This window comes from Myotis daubentonii, chromosome 4 (assembly GCF_963259705.1).
Source record: "Myotis daubentonii chromosome 4, mMyoDau2.1, whole genome shotgun sequence".
Classification (NCBI taxonomy): Eukaryota; Metazoa; Chordata; class Mammalia; order Chiroptera; family Vespertilionidae; genus Myotis; species Myotis daubentonii.
The window spans coordinates 8869263-8893311 of NC_081843.1; the positions used below are offsets into that span (position 1 = coordinate 8869263).

Sequence of the window (24049 nt, forward strand, 5' to 3'; positions counted from 1 at the left end):
GAGTGTCAGATCCACAGGGTAGGGCTCAGTCCCACAGGCTGTTCTGGGCAGGCAGCACTCGGGCACTGAGGACAGGACAGAGCAGCAGGCTGCTCCCAGCCTTGGGCAGGCCGGCGGGGGCAGGGGAGGGGCGGTCCAATTCGTTGGCAGTAATCACGGTGCTGGAGGCTGGTGGGACCATGTGAGGTGGTCACAGGGAAAAGGAAGCATTGGACCAGGGGATTCGAGGGCCTCTGGTAGGACACACAGAAGACACAGTGTGGGCCTGGAGGCAGGGGTGCAGCTCCTTTGTTTGGGATTGCAAGAGGCCAGGACAGGTGAGGGCTGTGGCACAAGATAAAATCAAAGGTCATGGAGTCGAGGCTGTGTCGGCTCTGGCTGCCAGTGGCTGGGGCTCACTGGTGGCAGAAACCCAGCTCAGGCAGTTTAAGCAGAAACAGCAAAGCAGGTGCAGTGGCTGCATGACAGGGATGCCGTGGAGGAAGCCCAGACCAGGCCTCCCTCCCGCCACCTGCTGACCTGGCCCTGGCTTCAGTCTCTCCTCTGGCAGGTGGGTCTCCCCAGGGGAGAAGATGACATAGCTGATCAGCTCCACATCCTCCGGCACCAGGACCCAACCTGGGGGCTCAGAAACCCCAGGCCACCTGGTCACTAGGAGAGGCTGGAAAGTCGGTGGTGAAAGCTGAAATGGTGGCTAATGTAACTGGCCAAGGAGATTGAACTTGATCACAAAGGTCTCGGGGTTTCATAGATTTGAGCAGAGACTTGGAATAAACACAGGAAAGCTGGCTGGTGGCAGGGAGGCAGGCGGTGGAGCTGATGTGATGAGTGATCTCAGTGGGCAGCGTGCACGAAGGATGGCCAATGCCAGGGCAAAAGAATGTGGAGTCGAGCTCTGAGCAACTGCCTGTGAGGATTTCCTCCCCCCTCTGGCATCATTAATAGTTACTCACCTAATTCTTCACATGAAGAATTTCCAGCAAATACCACCACTGAAGGTAGTGAGGCATGGCAGCTGCTGGCCATGGAGGAGCGTAACTCAGGGGTCTTGAGCAGAACTCACCCGTCACAGGGGAGGGCGGCTGCGGCTCCAGCTTCCGCCATGGGCCCAGCCTTCACAGCTGCCCACTCCTGCTCTGAGCCGCTGTGGAAGAACAGCGGTTCATCTGGAATGTGATTCTAACGGTAGGGACCAGAGGAGAGATCATTCAAACCTGATGTGGCCCTAGCCGGTTCGGCTCAATCGATAAAGCATTGGCCTGCAGACTGAAGGGTCCTGGGTTCAATTCCAGTCCAGGGCACATGACCAGGTTGCGGGCTTGATCCCTAGTAGGGCGTGTGCAGGAGTCAGCCAGTCAATGATTCTCATCATTGATGTTTCTATCCCTTCCTCTCTGAAATAATGTGTGTGTGTGTGTGTGTGTGTGTATTGAAAAAACTGACATGGAGGCCTGCCTACCTCAAGCAAACGCCCCTTGTCAGATGGGCGTGTCCTCTGGGCAAGGCTCCAACGTCGCCTAGATATGCAGCTAGAATTGAGATAAGCTTGGGGAAAAGTGCCAAACTGCTGTTCCCTGAGCCCAGGGCAGGTGCTGGCACGAGGACCCGCCGCCCGCCCATCGGACAGGACTGAGCCGGGGAAGGCCCCTCCCGTGTGGTTCACACTGCCGTGGGGGCCAGTGAGGACAGTGACAGTGGGATCATGCCGAGTGATGAGTGCGACGCAGACAACAGAACGGTCACAAGTTAAAATGTGACAAGGGGAGGGTTGGTGGGGACATGAAGGAGCTCCAAGAGCAGGTGCAACGGTCCTGAGGCAGGAAAGTGTCAGCCGTGGGCGAGGAGGAGCTGGTGCGACGGGGGCAGCGGGAGAATGGCAGGGGCAGGGGCAGGGGCTGGGCTACAGCAGCAGAGGGAAGGACGGGGCTAAGCCAGGGCGGCAGGTGGGCTGCGTGTTGCTGTGAGAAGGGCCTGAAAGGAAGACAGGAAACCCAAAGAGCAGGGAGTGTCGGTGCAGTCAGTAACTCCCGCGCGACTGTCAGGGGCCACAGAGCAGACAGGCTGCGCAGGGAGCGGGCAGGGCCATCACAGCGGCCTTGAGTGTCAGGCAAGGACTTTGGGGTTTTGTGTACGGGTTGTGGGTGGGCCGGGCCAAGGAGTCCGCAGGAAGTGCAGGTTGGTGTGAGCCCAGGGGAGACTGGTAGCAGGAGGGCCAGTCTCCCCAGCAGCAAGGAGCTCAGCTCCTGGGTCACAGTTAGGACTCAGCTGCACCTGCAGGAAGACCCTGCCCCCCCTGGCAGCTAAGACCAGCCACCTGCCCGGACAAACGAGCTGCCCTGCCCCCACTCCGGGGGTCGGTTTGCTCTTAGCCCCGGCGTCTAGCCTCCCTTCTTCATGGGTTGCATTTGGGAGACTACCTTTCCCGGGAGAGCAGCCTCGCAGTCCTGAGGACCAGCCCTGGGGCTGCATCCCGAGGGCGTCGGGAGGATGACTGAATCCGCCGGGGTTCGTTTACGGTGGCAACAGTGCCCTGTGACCGGAGTGACTGACCGCCCGGGCTTTTCCGGACTGTTCTCCGGCCTTCCCCACGTCTCTGCAAGCTCCCTCATTCCCTCCCAAAAGTCCTGCAGCCGCCAGGATGGCGCCTGCTCCTGCCTGACACAACTGAACCCGCAACCCAGTCAGTCATGGGCACCCACAGGCCTCTGCCAATCGGCTGGCACGTGCCTTGTGAGGACGGGGCAGGACCCCAGCTGGCTCAGAGCTCAGCCTTCTCACTGCCTGGGAGGCTGGCAGGAGGGTCCAGACGCAGGACTGCACGGGGAGGGTGAGCCTCCCACCAGCAGGTGTCATCCGTCCACGCCTAGTGCCACTTCACACTGGTTTATGGAGGGACCAGGCAGAGCACCCCTGCCTTCCCCGATGGAGGCCTCCCCACCCATCTGGTACCCACAGTTCACTCTCTGCCTGGTAACAGCACCTGCAGTTTGCTCAGCCATGTGGTTTCTGAGGGGCTGCTCCCAGGTCCATAGGTGAGCCCCAGGTGCGCATGCCAATTGGACCATCCGTCCCGCCTCTGCAAGTATCCGATTGAGCTGTAAACCAGGAGGATGTTTGCCGAGTGGGGGAGGCACTAACAGCCCCCCCTCTTCCTGCTGACACGGGGGGGGGGGGGGGGCCTGGATGCTCGGTGCCGTCAGAACACCGGGTCAAGCCTCTCCGGAGGCCCCTCTGGCCCAGGCCTTCCTGGCTTAAACCAGTTGGAGCTGGGTTTTCTGTCCGACTAACAGGGTCCTGACTGACACCGAGGGGAAGAAAGACAGGGACTGAAATTGCGTGGCAAGTGTGATGACCCAGGAAGTGACGCCCAGCCAAGACCTAGAGGGTGGGCAGGTGTCAGCAGGCCCAGGCAGGCTCCGAGGAGGAGGTTCGGGCAGGGGGACAAGGCAAAGGCTCAGGGAGGAGCAGGACCTCGCTCAGGAACCGGGAGGAATGCTGCCCGCTGAAAAGGGGGGAAGGAAAGGCCATGAGATGTGCAAGGGCCTCATCATCTGGGCCCGTGAGTCCTGTGCCTGGACCTGAGTCCTGTCAGCAGTCACCGGGGTCTTTAGCAGGGGCGCCAGGCTGATTGGCATCATGGGACGGTCACTGTGGTAGAAAAGACGGAGCAGGTGGGCCGCTTGGAGCCAGGAGCAGTGAGGAGCTGGTGCAGAGGAGGTGGGGGAGGGACCTGGCCCAGGGCAGCTGTGGGGGGCTGAGGGCCACCTGGCAGGTGGGCAGCCAGGTGCCATGACAGGTTTGATGCAGGAGGCCAGGGAGGAGGAGGCACCGAGGCCAAACCCCCAGTTCAGGGCTGGGGCAGCTGATGGGCAGGGCTGCCAGGCACTGAGCCGGGACAGAAGAGCCACTGAGGAGAGTACCTTCAGCCGAGCCTGCAGGCTACCTGCCCATTTGGGCCAGTTGCATCATGGGCCAGAGGAGAGTCCAGACCAGGGGTCCTCAAACTACGGCCCGCGGGCCACATGCAAATACAAATATTGTATTTGTTCCCGTTTTGTTTTTTTACTTCAAAATAAGATATGTGCAGTGTGCATAGGAATTTGTTCATAGTTTTTTTTTTTAAAACTATAGTCCAGCCCTCCAACGGTCTGAGGGACAGTGAACTGGCCCCCTGTTTAAAAAGTTTGAGGACCCCTGGTCCAGACCATGGGGAGGTCAAGGCCAAGGCCCTCACCAGTCCAGGTCTGGCTGGCCAGTGCTGGAGGGACAAGTAACCAAAGCTGGAGAGTGATGGCGAGGCCACCTGAGCAAGGACAGTGGCCCCTGGGCCGGCACTGTGCAGGAGCTGTGGCACCTCCCCCGCTGGGACCCGACCCAGGGCTCCCGTATCAGAGAGCTCCAGGGAGACCTGATCGGCCAGGACGCACTTCCCATGACGGGCGCGTGACACAGGGGGCTGCGGTGAAGTAAGTTTTATTCAAACCTGCTAATAAGGGAAAATAAAGCTCGGAGGAGGTGACACGTGTGGTCTCGAGGCACGGGGTCTTCCAGCCGGGCCCGCGGCGCCCGCTAGTGCTGCCTGGGCCGCAGGGCCTTCCTGCTGGGTTTGGAGGGCCCAGCCCCCCGCTCCTTCTCGGGGTCGAAGACTTCTACACAGAAAACACCAGGACACTGAATGGCAGGGCTGGTTGCACCTGACAACAGCCACGTTCCCAGCTACACGTGACGTGCCCGGGACCCTGGCCTGACAGTGCCCACTGCTAACCCTCCACCCACTGCGAGGACGGGGAGTGAGCCGGTGACACGTGCACCACCCGAGGGAGCTGCTGGGAGAGAGCCTCGTCTAGACCAGGACCCATGAGCCTGGGGCTTTCTAGTGAGTTCCAGGGAGCCTCTGACCGCACACACCAGGCAGCCCCGCTGACCGCAGAGCCCTCTGCGTGTGGGGTCCCGGCCCTGCTGATGCAGACCCCACATCCGCCCCACCTCCCAGGGCCCCTCCCACAGGCCAGGAGAGCCCAGGAGCCGCAGGGACACCAACCTGGGATCTCGTGGGGCCAGTAGTCGTTACAGTTGGGGCAGCGCGGCTCGGAATTCGACTGGAAATACTTGGCCACACAAGGTAAGTGCATCCTGATCCCACAGGTCTCGCAGCTCTGACCCTGGAACAAATACGGACAGCTTGGAGTCCCGTTCGCACCTCCGCGCACACACCTGCAGGAGACTGTCCACACGCTACATGTTTGTCTTCCAAACCCCAGAGGAATGATAATCATCCCAAAGTCCTTGGTGCAATGGGCTGATTAAAGAATTCCAACGAACGCAGCTCAAGACTACAGGCCAGGGCCGGCAGTGGTGGCTGGCAGGCCCCGCAGAGCAGCAAGGGCACCCCGAAACTCAGCTCCCTGCACGTGTAGGCCTCATATCCTGCGGGTGGATGTGATACAACTTTTCAGAAAGCACCAGGCGATGTATTTCAAACACTTAAAACACCTACACTCTGTCCCAGGAATTCCACCTCCAGGGACTCAGCCAAAGGCAGCAACCACCAGGCACCCAAGGGGGCAGGTGCAAAGTGGCTCATCAGAGCGCGGTCAGCGCTGCACAAAGATGCACGTTAACGAGGAGGAGCCCTAAGTCTAGCACTGGCTCAGCGGCTGGGAAGCCCCAAAAGTCCACCGTGTAAAACCAGCAACGGGCACACTGACTCAGGTCGGCATGAGCCCAGGGGGAGCCTTTCAGAGTTGGAAGCAGAGGATGGTCAGGGTCAGGGAGGTAGAAAGGCCCAGGAACAGGTATCTGAGCCTGCTGTGGTCTTTCTGCTTTGCTCACAGCCCCAGCCTGCTTTCCCACAGGCCCCTTGCACAGACTCCCCAGTGTCCTCCCAGCACTGCTGCCTGGAGCCTCCACAGCAACGGGCACGGGAGGACGGTCCCCACACAACAGCCGAGATGACAGGAACACGGCCGACCTCGGACCGCCTCCTGGAGCAAATACAGCCAAGAGCCCTGGGACCAGCAGAGGGCCAGGCGCTGCGTTCATCGGGTCGTCCAGACACCTCCGAGGAGAGGCCCGCCTGCTCACATCGGGGGTGACGGCAATGCCAGAGGCCGGGGCCCACAGAGCTCAGTGAGGTGGCCTCAGAGCGCCGGGGCCGCACACCCCGTGGGGAGCCCCCCAGCGGCACCTGGATGAGGAGGCCGTGGCAGATGTTGCAGATCTTCACGGCGTCGGGGTACGTCTCCCGGATGTGCTGCTCCATCTCCAGGATGGCCCGGGTGTGCAGGGTGAACTCGCCTTCCTTCTGCAGGGACACAACGGGCAGCATCTCTTAGGCCACCGCACACCAGCCTCCCCGCTGGGTATCGTTCCCTGAGCCACACGCTCACGGCCCAGAGGCACAAAGGCCGACGCCCCCGGCACTGCGGGTGCACCAGCCCCGGCCACGGTGTCCACGCTGGCCCCTTGGCAGCGCCCAGTGGGAACCTAGGCAAAGACCTGGAAGAAATCGAGGACCCCCAGCCCGCACATGTTCTTAGCGCCTCCCTCGTGCCTAGACAGACGAGTCGCGAGTCTGCACAGCAGCCCACCTACAATGGGGCCAACCAGGAAGGGAGACAATCTCCCCAAGGGGTGAACTCAAGACAGCCGCCCTCACTCCCTGGAAGCATGCCAGGCGCCTCCCCGCACTGCTGCCTGGAGCCTCCAGAGACCAAGGTCACGTCCGGCCTCATCACCTTACAGACAAAGCTGGGAACTGTGCCAACAGGGCAGGGGCCGGCCCCAAGTCGCACTGGGGGGCGGGGGGCGGCTCCCCAGTCCCAGGTCCAGACACAGTCCACACGCCATGTGACCTAAAATCCCTGGGACCAGGAAGTGCAGGAAACCGGAGGAAAGAGCTTGGCTGGCCTGTCACCAGGTTACAGGGAAGAGGCGGCTGGCTGAGGGGGACCAGTTCAGAGGCAAATGCCACCGAAGCCCCTGTAAGTTTATCTTGATTCATAAAGTCACCCAATGAACTGGGATGTGCTCTGTTGACCATTCTGTTACGTCTGAGCCTGGCCTCTGATGGGAGAGGGAGGCGCCTTGCCAGAAGGTGCCCCTGAAGACGGACGCCTCCACGTCATCCCCAAGGGCCCCTGCACTTCTGCTACTTTCTGTCTAATTTTTACAACAAGCAAGAGCCATTTCTCTCACTTTGGACATTAAACACCCCACCCCAGCTCCTGCCCCAGGAAATGGTGTGCTTGCGTGACCAAGCCAGGAAGTGCACTCACTCCGGCCACCACAGTGGCCCCAGTGACCACACAGAGGGAGACGGGCCCACGGGTGCAGAGCGTCAGGCCGAAGAGCTGGCTGCAGGGAGCAGGAGAGCGGCAGGAGGCGCTCGCGTCCAGCACTGTGGGCCGTCCAGCGCCAGAGCGCAGGGCTGTGCCTCAGGTGTGGTGGGCATCGTCCTGTTGCTGTTTCCTTCTCAAAAGCTCCCAAATCCATTCGGAGTCCCTGTCCACAGCCACCACCCACCTCACTCCACCTCACTGCTCTCCGCCCCTCCTGCCCTTCTGCAGCCTTCTGCAGCACCCTGACTGCAGCACCCTGACTCTGCAGCACCCTGACTCTGCAGCACCCTGACTGCAGCACCCTGACTGCAGCACCCTGACTCTGCAGCACCCTGACTGCAGCACCCTGACTCTGCAGCACCCTGACTGCAGCACCCTGACTGCAGCACCCTGACTCTGCAGCACCCTGACTGCAGCACCCTGACTCTGCAGCACCCTGACTGCAGCACCCTGACTCTGCAGCACCCTGACTCTGCAGCACCCTGACTCTGCAGCACCCTGACTGCAGCACCCTGACTCTGCAGCACCCTGACTGCAGCACCCTGACTCTGCAGCACCCTGAGCTGTGCAGGGCAAACAGCCTTGTCTCTGCCTCGATCCATCAAGACTGCCCCGTTCTTGCTGAAGAGCCAACCCGTCACCATCGCGCAGGCTCACTGTGTCCCACGTCCCCCTCACGCCTGTGCTCAGCACGCTCTGGCCTCCGCTCCTTGAGCACTTGTCCCCTCGGGGCACCGGGCCTTTGCAGAGGCTGCTCCCCCAGCCCGGGGTAAGCTTCCCCACCCCAGCTGCCTCCCGCAGCCTGCAGCTCGGGCCAGTCCTCAGCGCGGGCAGGCGCCTTTGTTAACGTTATAATGACATCATGTTTGCTTTCTCTCTGCAAGTACTTCAGGGAGATGGCTGACTAATTTCTGGGCTCTTTCCCTGCACCCCCGGCCATGAGCCCCTGAGAGCATGAGCCGGTCCGCTTTGCTCCTCTGTGTCCCAGCACTGCAGTGACCAGCCCTCACCCCATGAAAAACATCTGAGGGGAGACAAGCGGACCTTGTTCAGCCGAGCTGGGCTCGAACCGTGTGTACGGAATACCTGCTACATGCCTGAAACTGCCCAGTGCTCATCATTCATGACTTTCCTCAGCCCTGTGGGCGCGTCACAGGGAGGGCCGTGTCGGGTGCCCAGGCAGGTGCCAGGCCCTCCAGGGAAGACCACACAAAGTGACCTCCAATGCCTTGCATCTGACCACCCCACCCAGGGCCTCGGACAGGCCGCACAGCCGCCAGCGCACCTCCATGCCCAATAGGGGGCCGCACAGGGCACAGGAGCAGGGCCCCCGGCACTGGAGTCCTCTGTAGTAATGAATGCGAGGTGCCCACAAGTGTCTGTGAGGGCCCATTCTGAGGGTGTCCCTCTGATCGCAGTGCTGCCCCAGGGAGGCTGGTCGGGGGCCAGCCAGCACCCCCAGGCCCCAGCTGCTCCTCCACAGCTCAGAGAGGGGGTGCTGTGGTGAACTGGGCAAGAGCGGAGCCTGTCTTTTGTGGGAAAAGGATGGAAGCACCAGTTCTGTTCATCAGTAGAACAAGAGATGACTGTCTAGAACAGGGGTGGGCAAACTTTCTGACTCGAGGGCCACAATGGGTTCTTAAACTGGACCGGAGGGCCGGAACAAAAGCATGGATGGAGTGTCTGTGTGAACTAATATAAATTCAAAGTAAACATCCTATCTAATAAAAGAGAAAAATGGTAATTGGCGTACGACGATACCCTTTTCATTGGCTAATCAGGGCTATATGCAAATTAACTGCCAACTAAGATTGGCAGTTAACTGCCAACAAGATGGCGGTTAATTTGCATATGTAGGCACAATGCAGGGAGGCGAAAGGGAAAGCAGGAAGAAGCCCCCTGCCACTGACAGTGATCGGAAACCCAGGGGGGAGCTAAGAGCTGGGGGGCAGGGCAAAGGCGGCCCTGGGGCCGCCTTTGCCCTGCCCCCCAGCCATGATCGGAGAATCAGGCGCCTTTGCCGCCCTGGCCAGTGATAGCAGGAAGTAGGGGTGGAGCCAGCGATGGGAGCTGGGCACGGTCGAAGCTGGCAGTCCCGGGAGCTAGGGGTCCCTTGCCTGGGCCTAAAGCGGAGCCCACGATCGTGGGGCCGCTGCAGCTGGGGGTCCCCGCTGCCCGGGCCGGACACCTAGGCCAGAGGCGTTAGGCCTGGGCAAGGGGCCGATCCAGTGATTGGTGATCGGAGGGTGACGAGGGTCAACTCCTCTGGCCGAGGCATCAGGCCTGGGTGGGGGGCGGAGCCGGGGATTGGGGGGATATGATGGTCCCCTTGCCCAGGCCTGAAGCCTGGGTCAGAGGCGTCAGGCTTGGGCGGGGGGTGGAGCAAGCGATCAGAGGGAGATGGGGGTCCCCTGCCCAGGCATGATTCCTGGGCCAGAGGCCTAAGGCCTGGGCGGGGGCCAGAGCCAGTGATCGGGGGGATATGGGGGTCCCCTGTCCAAGCCTGACACCTCTGTCAGAGGCGTCAGGCCTGGCCAAGGGGCCGATCCTGCGATTGGAGGGTGATGGGGGTCAACGCCTGAGGGCTCCCAGTATGTGAGAGGGGGCAGGCTGGGCTGAGGGACACTCCCCCCCACACACACCCAGTGCATGAATTTCGTGCACCGGGCCCCTAGTCATTACATAAAAGGGTACGGTCTTTTTTTTTTTTTAGTTTTATTCATTTCAAACGGGCCGGATCCGGCCCGCGGGCCGTAGTTTGCCCACGGCTGGTCTAGAAGCTGCAGTCTGATCCTCGCACAGGCTCCCCACGCCCCAAGCTGGTCTGTGTGTCCTCGTCAGGACAGTGCTCACCATGACAATGAAGGCAGTTCCTCTGGGAGCCCATCTCCGGGCCCCTGACACACACCACTCATCCCGTCCTTCGCAGCCCTGAGGTGGATCCTCTACTCCCTCTTACAGACGCGGAACTCGAGGTCACCGGGCCATGATGCGGGCCCAGACCTGACACTGCACCTGTGCTCTTACCCGCTGCACACACTGCCTGCAGCCCACAGGCCTGGGTGCCACCCCGGCTCTGCCACCGGCTGTGGGCCCTGACAGATCGCATGTGGGCATCACAGCAGATGAGGGCCCTGGAAGGAAACAGTATGAATTCTAAAAAGGGAGCCGCGCTAGCTGGGCGCCCACGGGGCAGCGTACCTCAATCAGCCACTTGTTTTGTGCGAACTTCTGCAGCACCTGCTCGGCTTCCTTCTTCCGCATCTTCTTGCCTTTAAGCTGATCAACCACATTCAAAATATTTGTGGAAGAGGCAAAGCCGGTTTCCGAGTCAATAATCAGTTCCAACTGGAATAAACAGCAGGTATCACATTCATCTATTAAGTTGGCAAACACAAGTTTTAAGCAGGGACACCAATCCTGGTGGGGGAGGGGGCTAGTAAAACTACCCATATCACAGGCAGAGCTGCACACGGTACGATCCTTCAGGAAAACAACCTCATCACATGCATCAAAAGCCATAAACTGCCTGGCCAGTGGCTCAGTGGGTTGAGCACTATCCTGTGCACTAGAGTGGCTGTTCAATTCCCAGTCAGGGCACATACCCAGGTTGTGAGTTCGATCTCCAGTGCTCTAGTTGGGGTTGTATGAGAGGCAACCGATGGATATTTCTCTTTCTCTCTCTCTCTCTCTCTCTCTCTCTCTCTCTCTCTCTCTGTCTCTCTCTCTCCTCCTTCCTTCCTCTCTCTAAAATTCATTAAAAAATAAATTAAAAAGCCACAATCATGTTCACTCCTTCTACATCAACAGTCACTCTTGTAACATTGTCCCAATAAATCCTCTCAACGCTTCCAAACCAAAGAGGGTCACCTCACCGCTCATGTCCCTACCTCCCCGAAGATGGAGAAGCTGAAAAATGGATGAGTGAGTAAATGAGGCTGCACCCCTACAGCTCAAAGGCGGCCAGGCCCTCAAGGCTGCCGGACTGGCAGGCCGGAGCCAGGCAGGGCAGAAAGCAGAGCCAGGGTGGGCTGGAAGAGCGCAAGCCTGGGAGCCGCAGAGCACTGTGGACCCAGGCAGGGGAGGCTGACGGGTAAGCAGCCCGAAACAGGGCGGAGTCGCTGGGGAGAGGCTTCCTGCACACACAGGTATGCAGGGTGTCTCCGAGCCTGGTTCTCAAGCCTGGCTGCCGACTGTCCCCAGAGGAGGCTTAGAAAGGAATGAGTCTAGGACTCCGTCCTCAGGGACCTGGATAGATAGACCTGTTGTGAGGCCCAATGTCAAAATGATTGTTACCGACCCGGTTACCGTAATGTGCACCCAGGGCGGAGAACGTCTTACCCAGCTACTCTGCCAGGTGAGTGAAATGAGGACGAGTGCCCAGCTCCGAAGCAGGGCATGCGGAGCAGCGCCGCTCCGTGTGATGAGCCAAGGCGGGTGAGGCCGGGATGAGGCCCTCCTAGCAAGCTCCCCGGTGCTGCTGGCGGCGGCCCCAAACCGCGTGCCCGTGCCTGCAGTGAGGCTTGTTCGCCCGCATCACACGCCCACGAGGCCCGATGCTCGTCAGGGATCAGGCCGGGGCCAGCCCTCTCCCAGGCGGCCTCGGTGACCTCCCCACCAGCGCGGGGCAGCTGTAAATTCGGGGTGAGCGCTCACTGACAGCCCCCTGCGAAGGCTTTCTTGGGCAGCAATGGCAGGGGCCCCTGAAGACGCAGTTTCCATTTCTGATGATGAAGGCTTCCCATAAGAAGCTCAGCTGGTGGGAGTCCCTATTACTTACAGCCTTTCTAAACAAATCCAGTTCGTTCTCTGCAAAATCTGAGGCCATTTTGGAGATCGCAGTTGTCGCAAGATTCACCTAAAAAAACAAGTCAGCATGATGGTCAGGCTGTGCCTTCACTTGTCAGCTAATGCACTTGCTGGTGCTCCCTCCCAGCAATGAGGACCTATGTCCAGGCCCTGTGGGCCACAACGATGGATTCGTAACCAGGCTGATATTACAGACATAAATCTTTAGCTCAGTCAGCATGTTTAATTCTCAAAGATTTGAGAACTCCAGAAGTTGTACAATATTTTTCAAACTCAAGATACATCTGGAAGACTTGTCTGCATACTCTTGGAGCTTCGCACGCACAAGCACTGAGCAGGGCCGCAAAGAGGTCTGACCCACCGTTTAAACTGCATTTCCAGTTATTTGACTCCACAACCCTTTCTTCCCTGGTACAGAGTTTGGGAAACGGTGCACTGGAGTCTGTCTGTGTGGGCCTGACTGAGAGGAGCCTGATCTTTGATTGGCCTAAGACAGTTCCCTCGCCGAAGAGGGGGGCTTGTCAGCTTCTCCCACCTCTCTCACCTTGTTCCCGAGCCAGGAGGGAAATCTGAAAACAGCAGGCTCCAAATGGGCTCAGTCCCTTGTGCCCCACACCTTTTCTTTCCACAGTTTCTGAGTCTTGCTCCAAATGAAGAGCATTTTATCCCTTTAATGCTAATATTCCATACATTTGGGTGACTTCTTGCAGAACCCAGTCAACAAACAAAACAAAGTCAAATGCATCCCACTGGGGCAGTGAGGCAAGCACTGAGGGCAAGAGTCCAGGTGCAGGTTCTGGTCACCCCGCCCTGATAAGAGCAGGGGGTTCCATAGAGACCACAGGCCTGGGGAGCACAGAGCGGGCTGGGTCGGGAGCTGGAGGGCTCAGCCATCTGTCTGGCTCCCTCCTGTCTCAGAGCCCTTGTTGAGGCGGGTCACCCTCGTTCGTCCCCAGGAGGCACCGGGCAGTTGGCTCGGTCCCAGTTCCTCACAAATGCCACTAGAGGGCTCTGCCTGGCACTCACCAGCGCATAGATGGGTCTCCCGTCATCTTCGGTGACTCCTTTCTTTATCTCAATATACAAGGACTCCAAGACGCTGTTAATGTTGTGGATGAAGTCCTCCAACTTCTCCACAGGAGCGTTGCCTGGAAATAAACAGGCAAGGGGGAGGGGGTGCGCTTCATCAAACGTGTGTCAACCTGAACGGGAGAGCAAAGCCAGAAATGGGCAAAGGCCCAGCCTCTTCGGTGAATGTGCCTTCTCTCTTCCTGGTCTGTTCGGAGAGACAACGGGTCCTGGGAGGTAGAAAGGCCCAGGAACAGGTATCTGAACCTGCTGTGGTCTTTCTGTCTTTGCTCACAGCCCCAGCCTGCTTTCCCACACAGCTCCGATGCCCAATACCGTCCCCACACGGCACCTCGCACACCCTTGTGTGCCCAGAACCTGTGCTGAGCACCTGCTACACGCAGCTCACAGCCCAGCTCCCACCTCGTCCCAGCTCCCTACGCGAAGCCTCTGTCCCTGAATAGCCTCACAGACGCGTGGGTGTGACAGTGAACAGCAGCCAGGGGTACAGACAGCAGCTCACACCGAGCATGCCCAGCAGATGCCCTGATCCCAGCGTTCTGCACACAGTAATGCACTGACCTGCCCACAGCCCTCCGAGCAGGCACTGCCGTCCTCCCCCCAGATGCGGGGGGGGGGGGGGCTGATGCCCCAAGCATCACACCATCAGGCACGTGAAAGCAGCCAGGCTGACTGCTCTCCCACCTCCACGTTGCCAACAGCCCCGAGACTACAAGAAGGCAGCTACTACTGGCAGGGTCCATCAGCCCATCGGAGGAGGGGATGGACAGAGCGCCAGGGGGGCCACCCAACCCAGTATTGTAGGGGTCTGGGGTGAATGGAAAGCGGAGAGCCTGGGAGGGAAGAGGGGGCAGAAGGGCCGAGAGGCTGCAGTGGAAGCAGGAGCCAGATGGCACAGGGCCCTGCGGACAGGGAGTGTGTGACCTTCCTCCTGTGGACAATGGGGAGCCTTTCAGAGTTGGAGGCAGAGGATGGTCAGGGTCACCTTTCCTCTTCATACCATTTATACTAGGACACATTTTAAAACCAAGAGTATGTATTATTCTTTTCACTTATTTCAATAATCAATTGAACTTCCAGTCAAGATGGCAGCTTAAACAGTACTCACCTCCTCCCACAATCACATCAAAATTACAACTAAACGACAGAGCAACCATCATTCAGAACTGCCTGCAATCGGGCTGGGTGGAACTTCTACAATTAGCGATTTAAAGAAGCAGCCACAGTGAGACGAGCAGGAGGGGCAGAGGTGTGGAATGAGCTGGTCCCACACCCGCATGTGGTGGATAAAAATCGAGAGGGCTATCTCAGCTGTGGTGGTTCCCCCTCAGGAATGAGGCTCCCAGCCCCACACCAGGGCCCCCAGCCTAGGATTCCAGTGCCAGGAAGATAATTCCCCAAAACTCCTGGCTATAAAACCAGCAAGGATTGTGGCTGAGTGAGACAAAGGGCTGCTGGAGTCCCAGGCAATTCCTCTTAAAAGGGCACACGCACAGACTTACCCAGACTCACTCGCTTGAGCTCTAGCTCTGGGGCAGCAGCTTGAAAGGCGTCAGAGACATATGGGAGGAACTGAATTGTCCAGCATCAGGGCAAGAGCCGGAGGGGCAGCTTTCTCCCAGGCAGAAGTGCTGGCAGAGGCCACTGTTCCTTTGATGAGCCCTCCCCTCCCAAAGGATTCCCTGTTTTAACCTTTCTCAATTGCAGGTGATCATTGTTCGTGAGCACTTTCACACCCTTAGCAACATCGGCACTCTTGATGGCCTCTTCATGTTTTAAAATTGTCCTGATAGTCGATTTTGCCATGCCATCCTTGATAGCCAGATCAGACACACACAAACACCTCTACCATACTTTGCAATTTCCTTTTTTTTTTTTAAATCCTCACCCAGGGATATTTTTCCCATTGATTTTTAGAGAGAGTGGAAAGGAGGGAGGGAGGGGAAGAGAAAGAGAGAGATCAACTCGAGAGAGACACATCAATCAGTTGCCTCCTGCATGCGCCCGGAGGTCATAGATCAAATCTGCAACCCAGTACATGCCCTTGACTTGGAATCAAACCTGCGACTCCTTCACTCCTTGGTGCACAGGCCAGTGCTCTAACCACTGCGGATACCAGCCAGAGTGCAAATATTTCTTTTTTAAGCTCTATCACTGTTCTCTCAACTTTCCTTTTCACTTTGCTGCTACCACTAACCTCCTTAGGACCCATGGCGAGTTACTGTAGATATTTAATAACAATAATAAGCAGCAACAAAAAGCAAAAGAACATGAAAATAATCATAGAACAATTTCCTGAGATGTTAATAATGTGAGGTTTAGCAATAAACTGACTTATACTCATGCATTCTCTCCTTTGTTGCCTGAGACACGTGACTGATCACATAGCTTTCAGCAGTAAAGGGTTATCGGGTTGAGAACTGAAGTTTTGTTGGACAACAGACATTTTTTCCATAAACAAGTTGGTTGAGAACTGAGTTGTTCAAGATGGGAGATGTTTGAGAACTGAGATTTGTATTCAAAGTGATGAAAAGCAAGGACCTACAACCAAGATTTCTCTACCCAGCAAAGCTATCATTTAGAATCAAAGGACAGATATAGAGCTTCCCCAAACAAGAAAAAACTAAAGGAGTTCACCACGACCAAACCATTATTATATGAGTCTTCTTTAGGAAGAAGAAAAAAAAGATAAAAAATATGAATAATAAAATGGCAATAAATACACATCTATCAACAATTGAATCTAAAAAACAAAACAAACAAGCAGAACAGAAAAAGACTTATAGATACAGAAAATGTTTTGACAGTTGCCAGATGGGAGGGGAGTTGGGGGATGAGTGAAAAAGGTGAAGGGATGAAGAAGTACAAATTGATTGTTACAGAATAGTCATGGGGATATACAGTGCAGCCTAAGGAACATAGTCAATATTCTATTAACTATGTATGGTATCAGATGGGCGTGAGATTTATGGGGATGATCACTTAACAAGTTATATAATGTCTAATCACTGGGGTGTATACCTAAAATAATAATATATGTCCACTGTAATTGGAAATTTAAAAAATGATAAAAAATTTTTAAATAATTGATTTCAAAAGATTTGTGCCTTAAAAATCACTCTGAGAGGGAAAAACCAGCAGAAAACACATTTGTGGTGCCATTTATATTAAAAACAATAATAAAACCAAGGAAACATTACTGCAGGGAAAAGGCCTGGCAGATTACCCACCAAGGTGATGACCACGGGGGTCATCCCAGGGCATTTAAACGCTCTCTGTATTTGACTCCCGACAGAGAAAGGTATTTGTAAGCTCCTTGTGTACAGAAATATCATTAAAGAAGAGATCACGCTGGTGGCAGGGAAGGCACCGCCATGTGGGCCACGTAAAGGAGATAGGCAAGAATCTTGACAGTAGAATGACAATGAAATTTAGCCACAGCTGCTGAAAACTGGTGATCAGAGGGGTGAGACACGACTATTTCCTGCCTCCGTGCCTTGCTTACGTCCTTCCTTTCTGAAAGGCCTCCCTCCTTCTCATTCCTATTTCTGCCTACTAGTTATGAAAGCCAACTCAAATGACACTTTTTTCCATGAAAGCTTCTCGGCTGCCCCCAGTGCAAAGGGCTTCTGCACCGTCTTCCTCGGCTCCACCACCCAGAACGGGGGGTGGGCCTGCTGTTCTGCACAGGCCTGGGCCTGGGCTTGCTGGAAACCTCCCTGCAGAGCACACACTCTGGGAACCTCAGACCTGCAAGAACTACCTCTCACTGACTGACTGAGAGGGTTCTTCATAGCAGGAACCACTGTTCGCCTCGTGTGGTACAGCGGCAAGTCCCACCTCCCTATGAAAGTGATAGTTCACATTTTCCACTGAAAAGGCCTCTCCTGGGTACCATTCAGAAAAATGCACTCTGGGGGCAGATCAAACGCATTCGAATACATCAGACTTTCCAGACATCTGGGCCACGTGAAGATGAGCCACCCTGCACTGTCCTCTCTCCCCACTACCTCTGGTTTGCTATCTAGTCTGATTTCAAAAACATGAATGTTTTTACTGTATTTTTATTTTAAAAGCTACTTCCGACTGCTGTCCCTACTTATTACGGAAACCAGCCATCTGCTCAGTTGCTCACGTTCCCTTGAGTCCCACCCTCTCCTACCACACAAGCTTCCTTCAGGGCCACGGGTCCCTCTTCACTGTTGATAGTCTACGTGTCACAGACACCCTGTGTCATAAACCTGAGAATAAACTTCTCTTTTGCTCAGTGACACTCCCCGACCAACTTAACTTTCTGGCAGCAACAGAAGCAGCCGGTGCCATGGGGCCAGCAGTGAGTGGGCTCCAGCCCAGACCTGCCCGCCTCTCTGTGGGTCCCTGGCAAGTCTCCCCCTTTCTCCCATCTCGGAAGGCCACCCATCGCCTTACCCCCAACTTCACACATGCCTCGCATGCATGCCTGCAATCGTGTTCCCACCACCACTGCTGGCTCCAACCACCCAGGCTCCAATTCTCTAGCATTAGGACATGTCCCCTCCTACACAGGCCCTCCCTGACCCGACCAGACGCGGTTCCCACGCCACCCTCCACAGTTCCCAAGCACCGCCTTCCCCAACACACTTTGTTCCAGTGACCAAACCCGGCTCCCCACTGAAGTCATCTGGTGATACCTGGCTGCCTAGCAGCCATTTTCAACCCTAACCAGACCCTAGCTTTTCTTGTTGTTGTTTTAAATTGCCTTTCCCCTATATGTATGATTTTGGTGGGAGAACTATCCCATATCCAGAGAACCAGAGGGCAGGAAGCTAAAGAGGCAGATCTTAGGTCAGCCAGGAGTGGGCCCAGCAGCTATGCTCAGCCTGTCCGGCACACTCAGTCTGAGGCAGGGCAGCGGGGAGAGCTGGAGGTGGCTTTGGCCATGAGGTGCAGCTATGTATGGTTGAGCCCTTGTGCTCCTTGGCTCCTGCCAATCCCTCAGCCTGGCACCCAGCCATCAGCCAGTCCTGTGTGCCCCTCCCCAGGAGCCTCCCAACGCGGACGTTCCTTTTGAAGCTGGCCATAGCTGGGGTCTCTGGCTCACTAACAAGATCCCCAACATGCTCATTACGTGTCCAGGTTATACCAGACTAGTACTTCCAGTGCTGTCTTCAGACCAGCTCATCCTCACTGCCCTCCCAGCCCCTCGCCTATGGCTACAGCTCATGGTCGAGGCTACCGTTTGCAGATCTGCAGGGATACACTGGGCTACAGGAGCATCGGAGGGTCCGTTTGGCTCCAATGTCCTATGAGTCCACACTCAAGATAAGTGCACAACATAAAAACGGATCACACAATTCTGAGGCAACTATTTCATTTCCAGTGTTGGTTCTACCACTTTAAGGACTTCAGAGAACTAATTAATAAAGCACTTCTCCCTTCAGAATCCCAAACTAATTGAAAAAAAAAAAAAAACACTACAAACTTCATGTAAGTATGATAGTATCAGGGGTTTTTGCAGCTAGAGCTGAATCAGGGCCCAGGTCCCTCGATCCTACTGACCCACAGTCAGTGACATGGGGTGAACAGCTACAAGAAGTGAGGAACAAGGCCTGCGCCCATCACATGAGCCTCTCCTCAGAGAGCAGACACCCTAACCCGGCACTTAGCACCATATCTGAAGCAAGCAAGGGTCTACAGAGCTTAGGTGCCACCTGTGTTCTCTCTGCTTGTCAGCAGGCTACACCTGGGCACGTTCTGTGGACTGTGATGAAGTTGCTATTGTTAGGCCTGCAGATGTGGGCTGTAATTCACCTTAGAACGTGCTGCCCACCGTTCATTAGCTTGGTTCTTCCCATCACTGCAAGAACAGTAACTCCGTGAGTTATTAATATCATCTTTACATGTAAGAGGCTGGGAGATGTTAAATAAGTTCTCCAGAGCTCCCACAACTTGGAAATGGACCCCAGGCCTGCCCTACTCCAGAGCCCAGGCTCCTGGCACTAAGCCACAGCCTCTGTAGAGCACAGCCCATGCTCTCTGAGAACACTCCCTATGCCGGACCTACCACAGTCACACGGGCATCCTCTGAACCAGGCACTGCATCTTCGGAGTCACAAAGAGGGACTCAGACACCAGAGAAAGATGGAAGTGTCTGCAGTGCCTGGGAGACGCCCGAGGCAGTGCTAAAGACAGAGGGCTGCGCTCAGAGGACACTGGAGGCTGAACCCAGGCCATCACCATCACTTCCGTGGCAAAGAAGGGAGGTCCAGCCCTCAGCACTCATCCAGGTCCCAGGGGGTCAGCACACAGTGCTGCAGGAGGAGCTGAACTAAAGGCCAAAGACCCAGGAAAGGACAGAACAGCACTGTCTCTGGCAGGAAATGCCTTTTTGTTGGGGAAATTAAAAAACTGGACTCAGGGCAGTGGACACGCTGGGGCAGCACTGAGCAAAATGGGACACTTCTCCTCTGAGAACCGGGGATCGGTTCAATTCATTCTGAGAGATTGTTTTCTGGCCACCCCTGTACATATTATCTCCTTTTCTAAAAAATTAAAATTTTAATTTAACCAACAAACCTCTTCTTACTAATCAAGGCCCCCTACTGGGTTCTGGTACCTAGGGCTCGCTGCATTCTCGGCCAGCAGGCAATCGGAAGTCTGCTGCCCTAACTTCTGAACAATAAGTAGTTTTGTTCCAAACTAGACATAGATAGGAAATGCTATTTTTAGGCCGAGAAAATAACAGCAAAAAATAAGACCCCAGGGGACCAAACCACTGTGGGCCCTGTCACAGCCCTCGCATCCGATGAGGCTGGCTGGGGGGCCCTGCTGACTGTGGCCCCGACAGTGGGGAAGCTCGGCCCCCGGAGCAGACAGGGGAGCGGGAGGGGGAGCACATTAGGCCTGAGAAAGCAGACCCCCGGCCTGGGAAAGGCTGGCAAGCAGGGACAGTGGGCCCCCAAGGTGTGTGAGGGGTCACTTTTCAGACTGTGGCTTTTGCATCAATTTCCAGGGGAAAAAGGTTCTCTCGAAATTCAGATACGTGAGTGAAAAGATGGGAGGTGACAATGGCGCTCCCCAAGTATGGCTGGTGAACGGTGCTGAGAAGAATGGAGGGAGGAGAGCTGTTTTTTGTGCAGCAAATATATTAGACAAGTAATTCTCTCCATCTGCACATCATTCACTCTGTGCTACAGCTCTGCCCCTTACGGTCCATCAGACCCTCCACAGAGGTGAGCTGGGATGCGGCACAGTCTGTTCTTCAAAAGAGGACACCAAGAGCCACAGAGGTTAAGGACTTACCTGAGATTACAGGCCCAGGAAGTGACAAAGTCTGAACCAGAAGTCAGATGTCTGAACTTCAGTTTAGGGCAGTGACAAAAGGACTTGAGCATGCATTGTAAAAAAGAAAAGTCTTATTTAGATACGCAATGATGCCTAAGAATTACTTTAAAATAATACGGGGTGCCGAAACCGGTTTGGCTCAGTGGATAGAGCGTCGGCCTGCGGACTGAAAGGTCCCAGGTTCGATTCCGGTCAGGGGCATGTACCTGGGTTGCGGGCACATCCCCAGTGGGAGATGTGCAGGAGGCAGCTGATTGATGTTTCTCTCTCATCGATGTTTCTAACTCTCTATCTCTCTCCCTTCCTCTCTGTAAAAAATCAATAAAATATATTTAAAAATAAAATAAAATAAAATAAAATAAAATAATATGGGGTAAGTAGGTTTGAGTATAGATAAAACAAGATGAGTCATGAGTTATCATTTTAATTGGGTGATGGGTACAAGAGGTCTCATTGTACTATTCTCTCTACTTTCTCTCTGTTTGACTTTTTCCATAATAAAAGCTTAAAAAACATTTCAGTGCTCAACAACAATGTAACTTGACACCTTAACCCTCAGGAGTCTGAATCAAAGAGAGGAAAATGACAGCGCCCTATGACAAGGTGGATTAGCCAGCACTCCGCGGGTACAGGCGGAAAGGCTTTAACAATGGACTGTTTCAAACCTTTGGTTGAGAGATCTGTTTCCAGGTGCGTGTATGTAAATCTCTTCTTTTTTAATCAAGAGCTTATTTCAGTTAGGAAGTCTTTGTCCTTTCTTCAAATGACAGTGCATAAAACCTATTTTTCAGTGCTTGGCACAATTCCTGCATATCAGCCGCATGCCCTAAAACCCATAAAACAACACGGCTGGAGGGGACGTAGGCCCTTGTCCCCACATGTGCAGGAAACACACCTATCGCCATCCCTCTCACCAGAGCTGTGCCGGTCAGTGCCCCAGGGAGCAACAGAGCAGCACCAGCTCTTCATCGTGAAGGCACTGAGTCAGGGCAAGTCCTGAAGTCCAATCTGAGTCATCACAGAAAACTAAACCACTTTCAGCTCAACTTTACTGTTGATGCTGTTAATGTGCATTTCATTTTTATCTCACTCTTTGAAAACAGGTGGTCTGTTGAGATGAGGGGCAGGCCCCACTCCCACCTGCCTCGGGGAACCCCAAGTTGCTGATGAAGGCTCTGCAGGGGATGGCCGACCACCCTGAAACCAGAGCAGCTCGCTCTGTCCCTGCTGTATAAGCTTCCTCTTCCTGAGATTTCACCTGAGCAAAGCTGAGACGACCCATCAAATGCCCAGATTTACATTTTAGATGTTACTTTTCATGCTGATTTTAATGCCACTTTTCAGTTATGACCACAGACATAATTCCCCTTGATTAACTGGAAAGGCAAGCAGGCCCTGACAGTGGTAAGTTTATTAACTGTTCATCATGTCCAAAGAGGAGAAATGTACAATGAAATCACTGTAGGAGGAGAAAGTACTTGGAGCCAGCTTCGAGTCCTCCTTGGAAAGAGAAGGTATTTACAGCCACAGATACGAGATGGCACACTAACCCAAGATGTCAACAGTATCGCTGTGACTCACATGCATGCGTGCAGCCTACTGTGTGCGTGAGCCTTAAATACTCACCAAAACAACGAAGCAAGTCTAGTCTCCTAAGTCAGAGTGAGAAAAAGAAAGCTAGGATGAAGGCAGATCGAGGTCTGACAAAACAGAAACTATCTATCAAACCCCAATGTCCTTCTGATACTGTACTCACTGATCTATTCTTGGTACAGGTATTTAAATTAACTTGTTTTTTGCCTGAACATATTTTATTTATTCTGCTCAGTGAAATAATGCCAGATCCTAATTTTTTAATCTAAAATTTTAGATATTTTACCTAATTTGTCCTTAGAACAATAGATAATTTTATTTTATTTATTTTTTTTTGAACTTAACTTTATTTTCTTGGTTTTAAAAAAGTAGTTCTATCATCTACAAATAATGATATTGTCTTTGCTTGCATTTAGGTATTCTAATTTCTTGTATGTCCTTAGGACAATAGATAATTTTAAACCCCACTAACAGTTATAAAAAATAAAAATAAATTTAAAAATATAAAGCCCACTAACAGATTAAAAATAAAACATAACACAACATAATTACAAAAGGTTGGTGCTAGAGTACAGAACAGCTCCTCATAGCAAGTTGGTAACCAATAAAGGATGAGTGCATTTAGGGAAGAAATACCAACAGACGCTAAGACTCGTGGGTAGAAGTGGGTGCTGGGCCCTGCAACTTGACTAAACTCACTTACCACGTCTGGTAGCTTTGGGGAGGACTCCATAGACTTTCTACACAGAAGATCATGTCTGCGAATAGAGTTCTACTTCTTCCTTTCCCGTCTGGAGGCCTTTATTTGTTTCTTGCCTGAGTGTACTGGTTACAACAGAAATGGTGAGAATGGATGTTCTTGGGGGAAAGTATTCAGTCTTTCACAATTAAGTGTGATGTTACACTTAATCCTTTATCAAGCTGAGGAAGTTCCCTAGTTTTCCTACTCTTTTAAGGGTTTTTATCAGAAATAGCTGTTGGCTTTTTAAACCCTGTGCAGAGAGTTGTTGACTAGTCTCTCCTCTCTCGCTCCAAGCCCAGAGGTTCTGTCTATCTCGCTCATGCCCTGCTCCTTGGGGTCTCTTTAGTTTTCTGTAGGAAACATCTGCTGCATCAGCCGGACAGGCGTAAGCAGAGTGTTTTCCCAGTATCTGTAAGCCACTCTAGCAAACTGTTAAACCTGAGGAGGTGTCAGAGGAGAAGTAGGGTGGCCTGACATCTGAAGTGGGGGTACCCTTGTGGGATTGAGCCCCTTTAATGTGTGGGATCGGATACTAATGCTAGGCAGTCAGTATCAGAACTGAATTAAGTTACTGGATATCTAGTTGGTGTCTAGGGAATTGGAGGGGTGGTGTTAGAAAAGAGAACATGTATTTCGTGCCAAGAGGGGGAAAACCGCCCTCGCCGGGTGGCTCAGTCAATTGGAGCATCATCCTGTGCACCAGAAGGTTTTAGGTTCAATCCCCAGTCAGGGCACATACCTATCTTGCAGGTTCAATCCCTGGGTGGAGCACGTACAGGAGGCAATCCATCCATGTTTCTCTCTCACATTGATGTTTCTCTCTCTCCCGCTCCCTCCTTCCTTCCCTTCCTTTTTCCCTCCCTCCCTTCTTCTTTCTCTAAAATCAGTGAAAAACATATCCTTTGGTGAGGATTTGAGAAAAAAAAAGAGGAAAAACCCTCACTGTCTCTGTCAAAAGATTACTGTCCTTCATTGACTAATGCCCAGTGTTTCATATAGTCTGTCCATTTTTAATTATTTCAGACAGAAGGTAAACTAGTCCCTGTTACTCTGTCTCAATCCAAAGCAGAAATCCTCAAATCCAAGTCTTCCTTTTTTTTGTTAATCCTCACCCGAGAATGTTTTTCCATTGATCTTTTAAAGAGAGTGCAAG

General features: G+C 54.1%; 1 protein-coding gene across 1 annotated transcript in view; it reads right to left on the reverse strand.

Annotated features, from left to right (window-relative positions):
* Nucleotides 1-4457: 4457 nt before the first annotated feature.
* NSMCE1 (NSE1 homolog, SMC5-SMC6 complex component) overlaps nucleotides 4458-24049 on the reverse strand; it is a 29618-nt gene continuing 10026 nt past the window's right edge. Inside the window, exons 3-8 of the mRNA XM_059692145.1 lie at nucleotides 13176-13297; nucleotides 12121-12198; nucleotides 10542-10688; nucleotides 6188-6304; nucleotides 5042-5162; nucleotides 4458-4649 (exon numbers count right to left, since the gene is read on the reverse strand). Coding sequence (XP_059548128.1) covers nucleotides 4570-4649; nucleotides 5042-5162; nucleotides 6188-6304; nucleotides 10542-10688; nucleotides 12121-12198; nucleotides 13176-13297 — 665 coding nt within the window. The 3' untranslated portion in view covers nucleotides 4458-4569. The remainder of the gene's footprint in view (nucleotides 4650-5041; nucleotides 5163-6187; nucleotides 6305-10541; nucleotides 10689-12120; nucleotides 12199-13175; nucleotides 13298-24049) is intronic.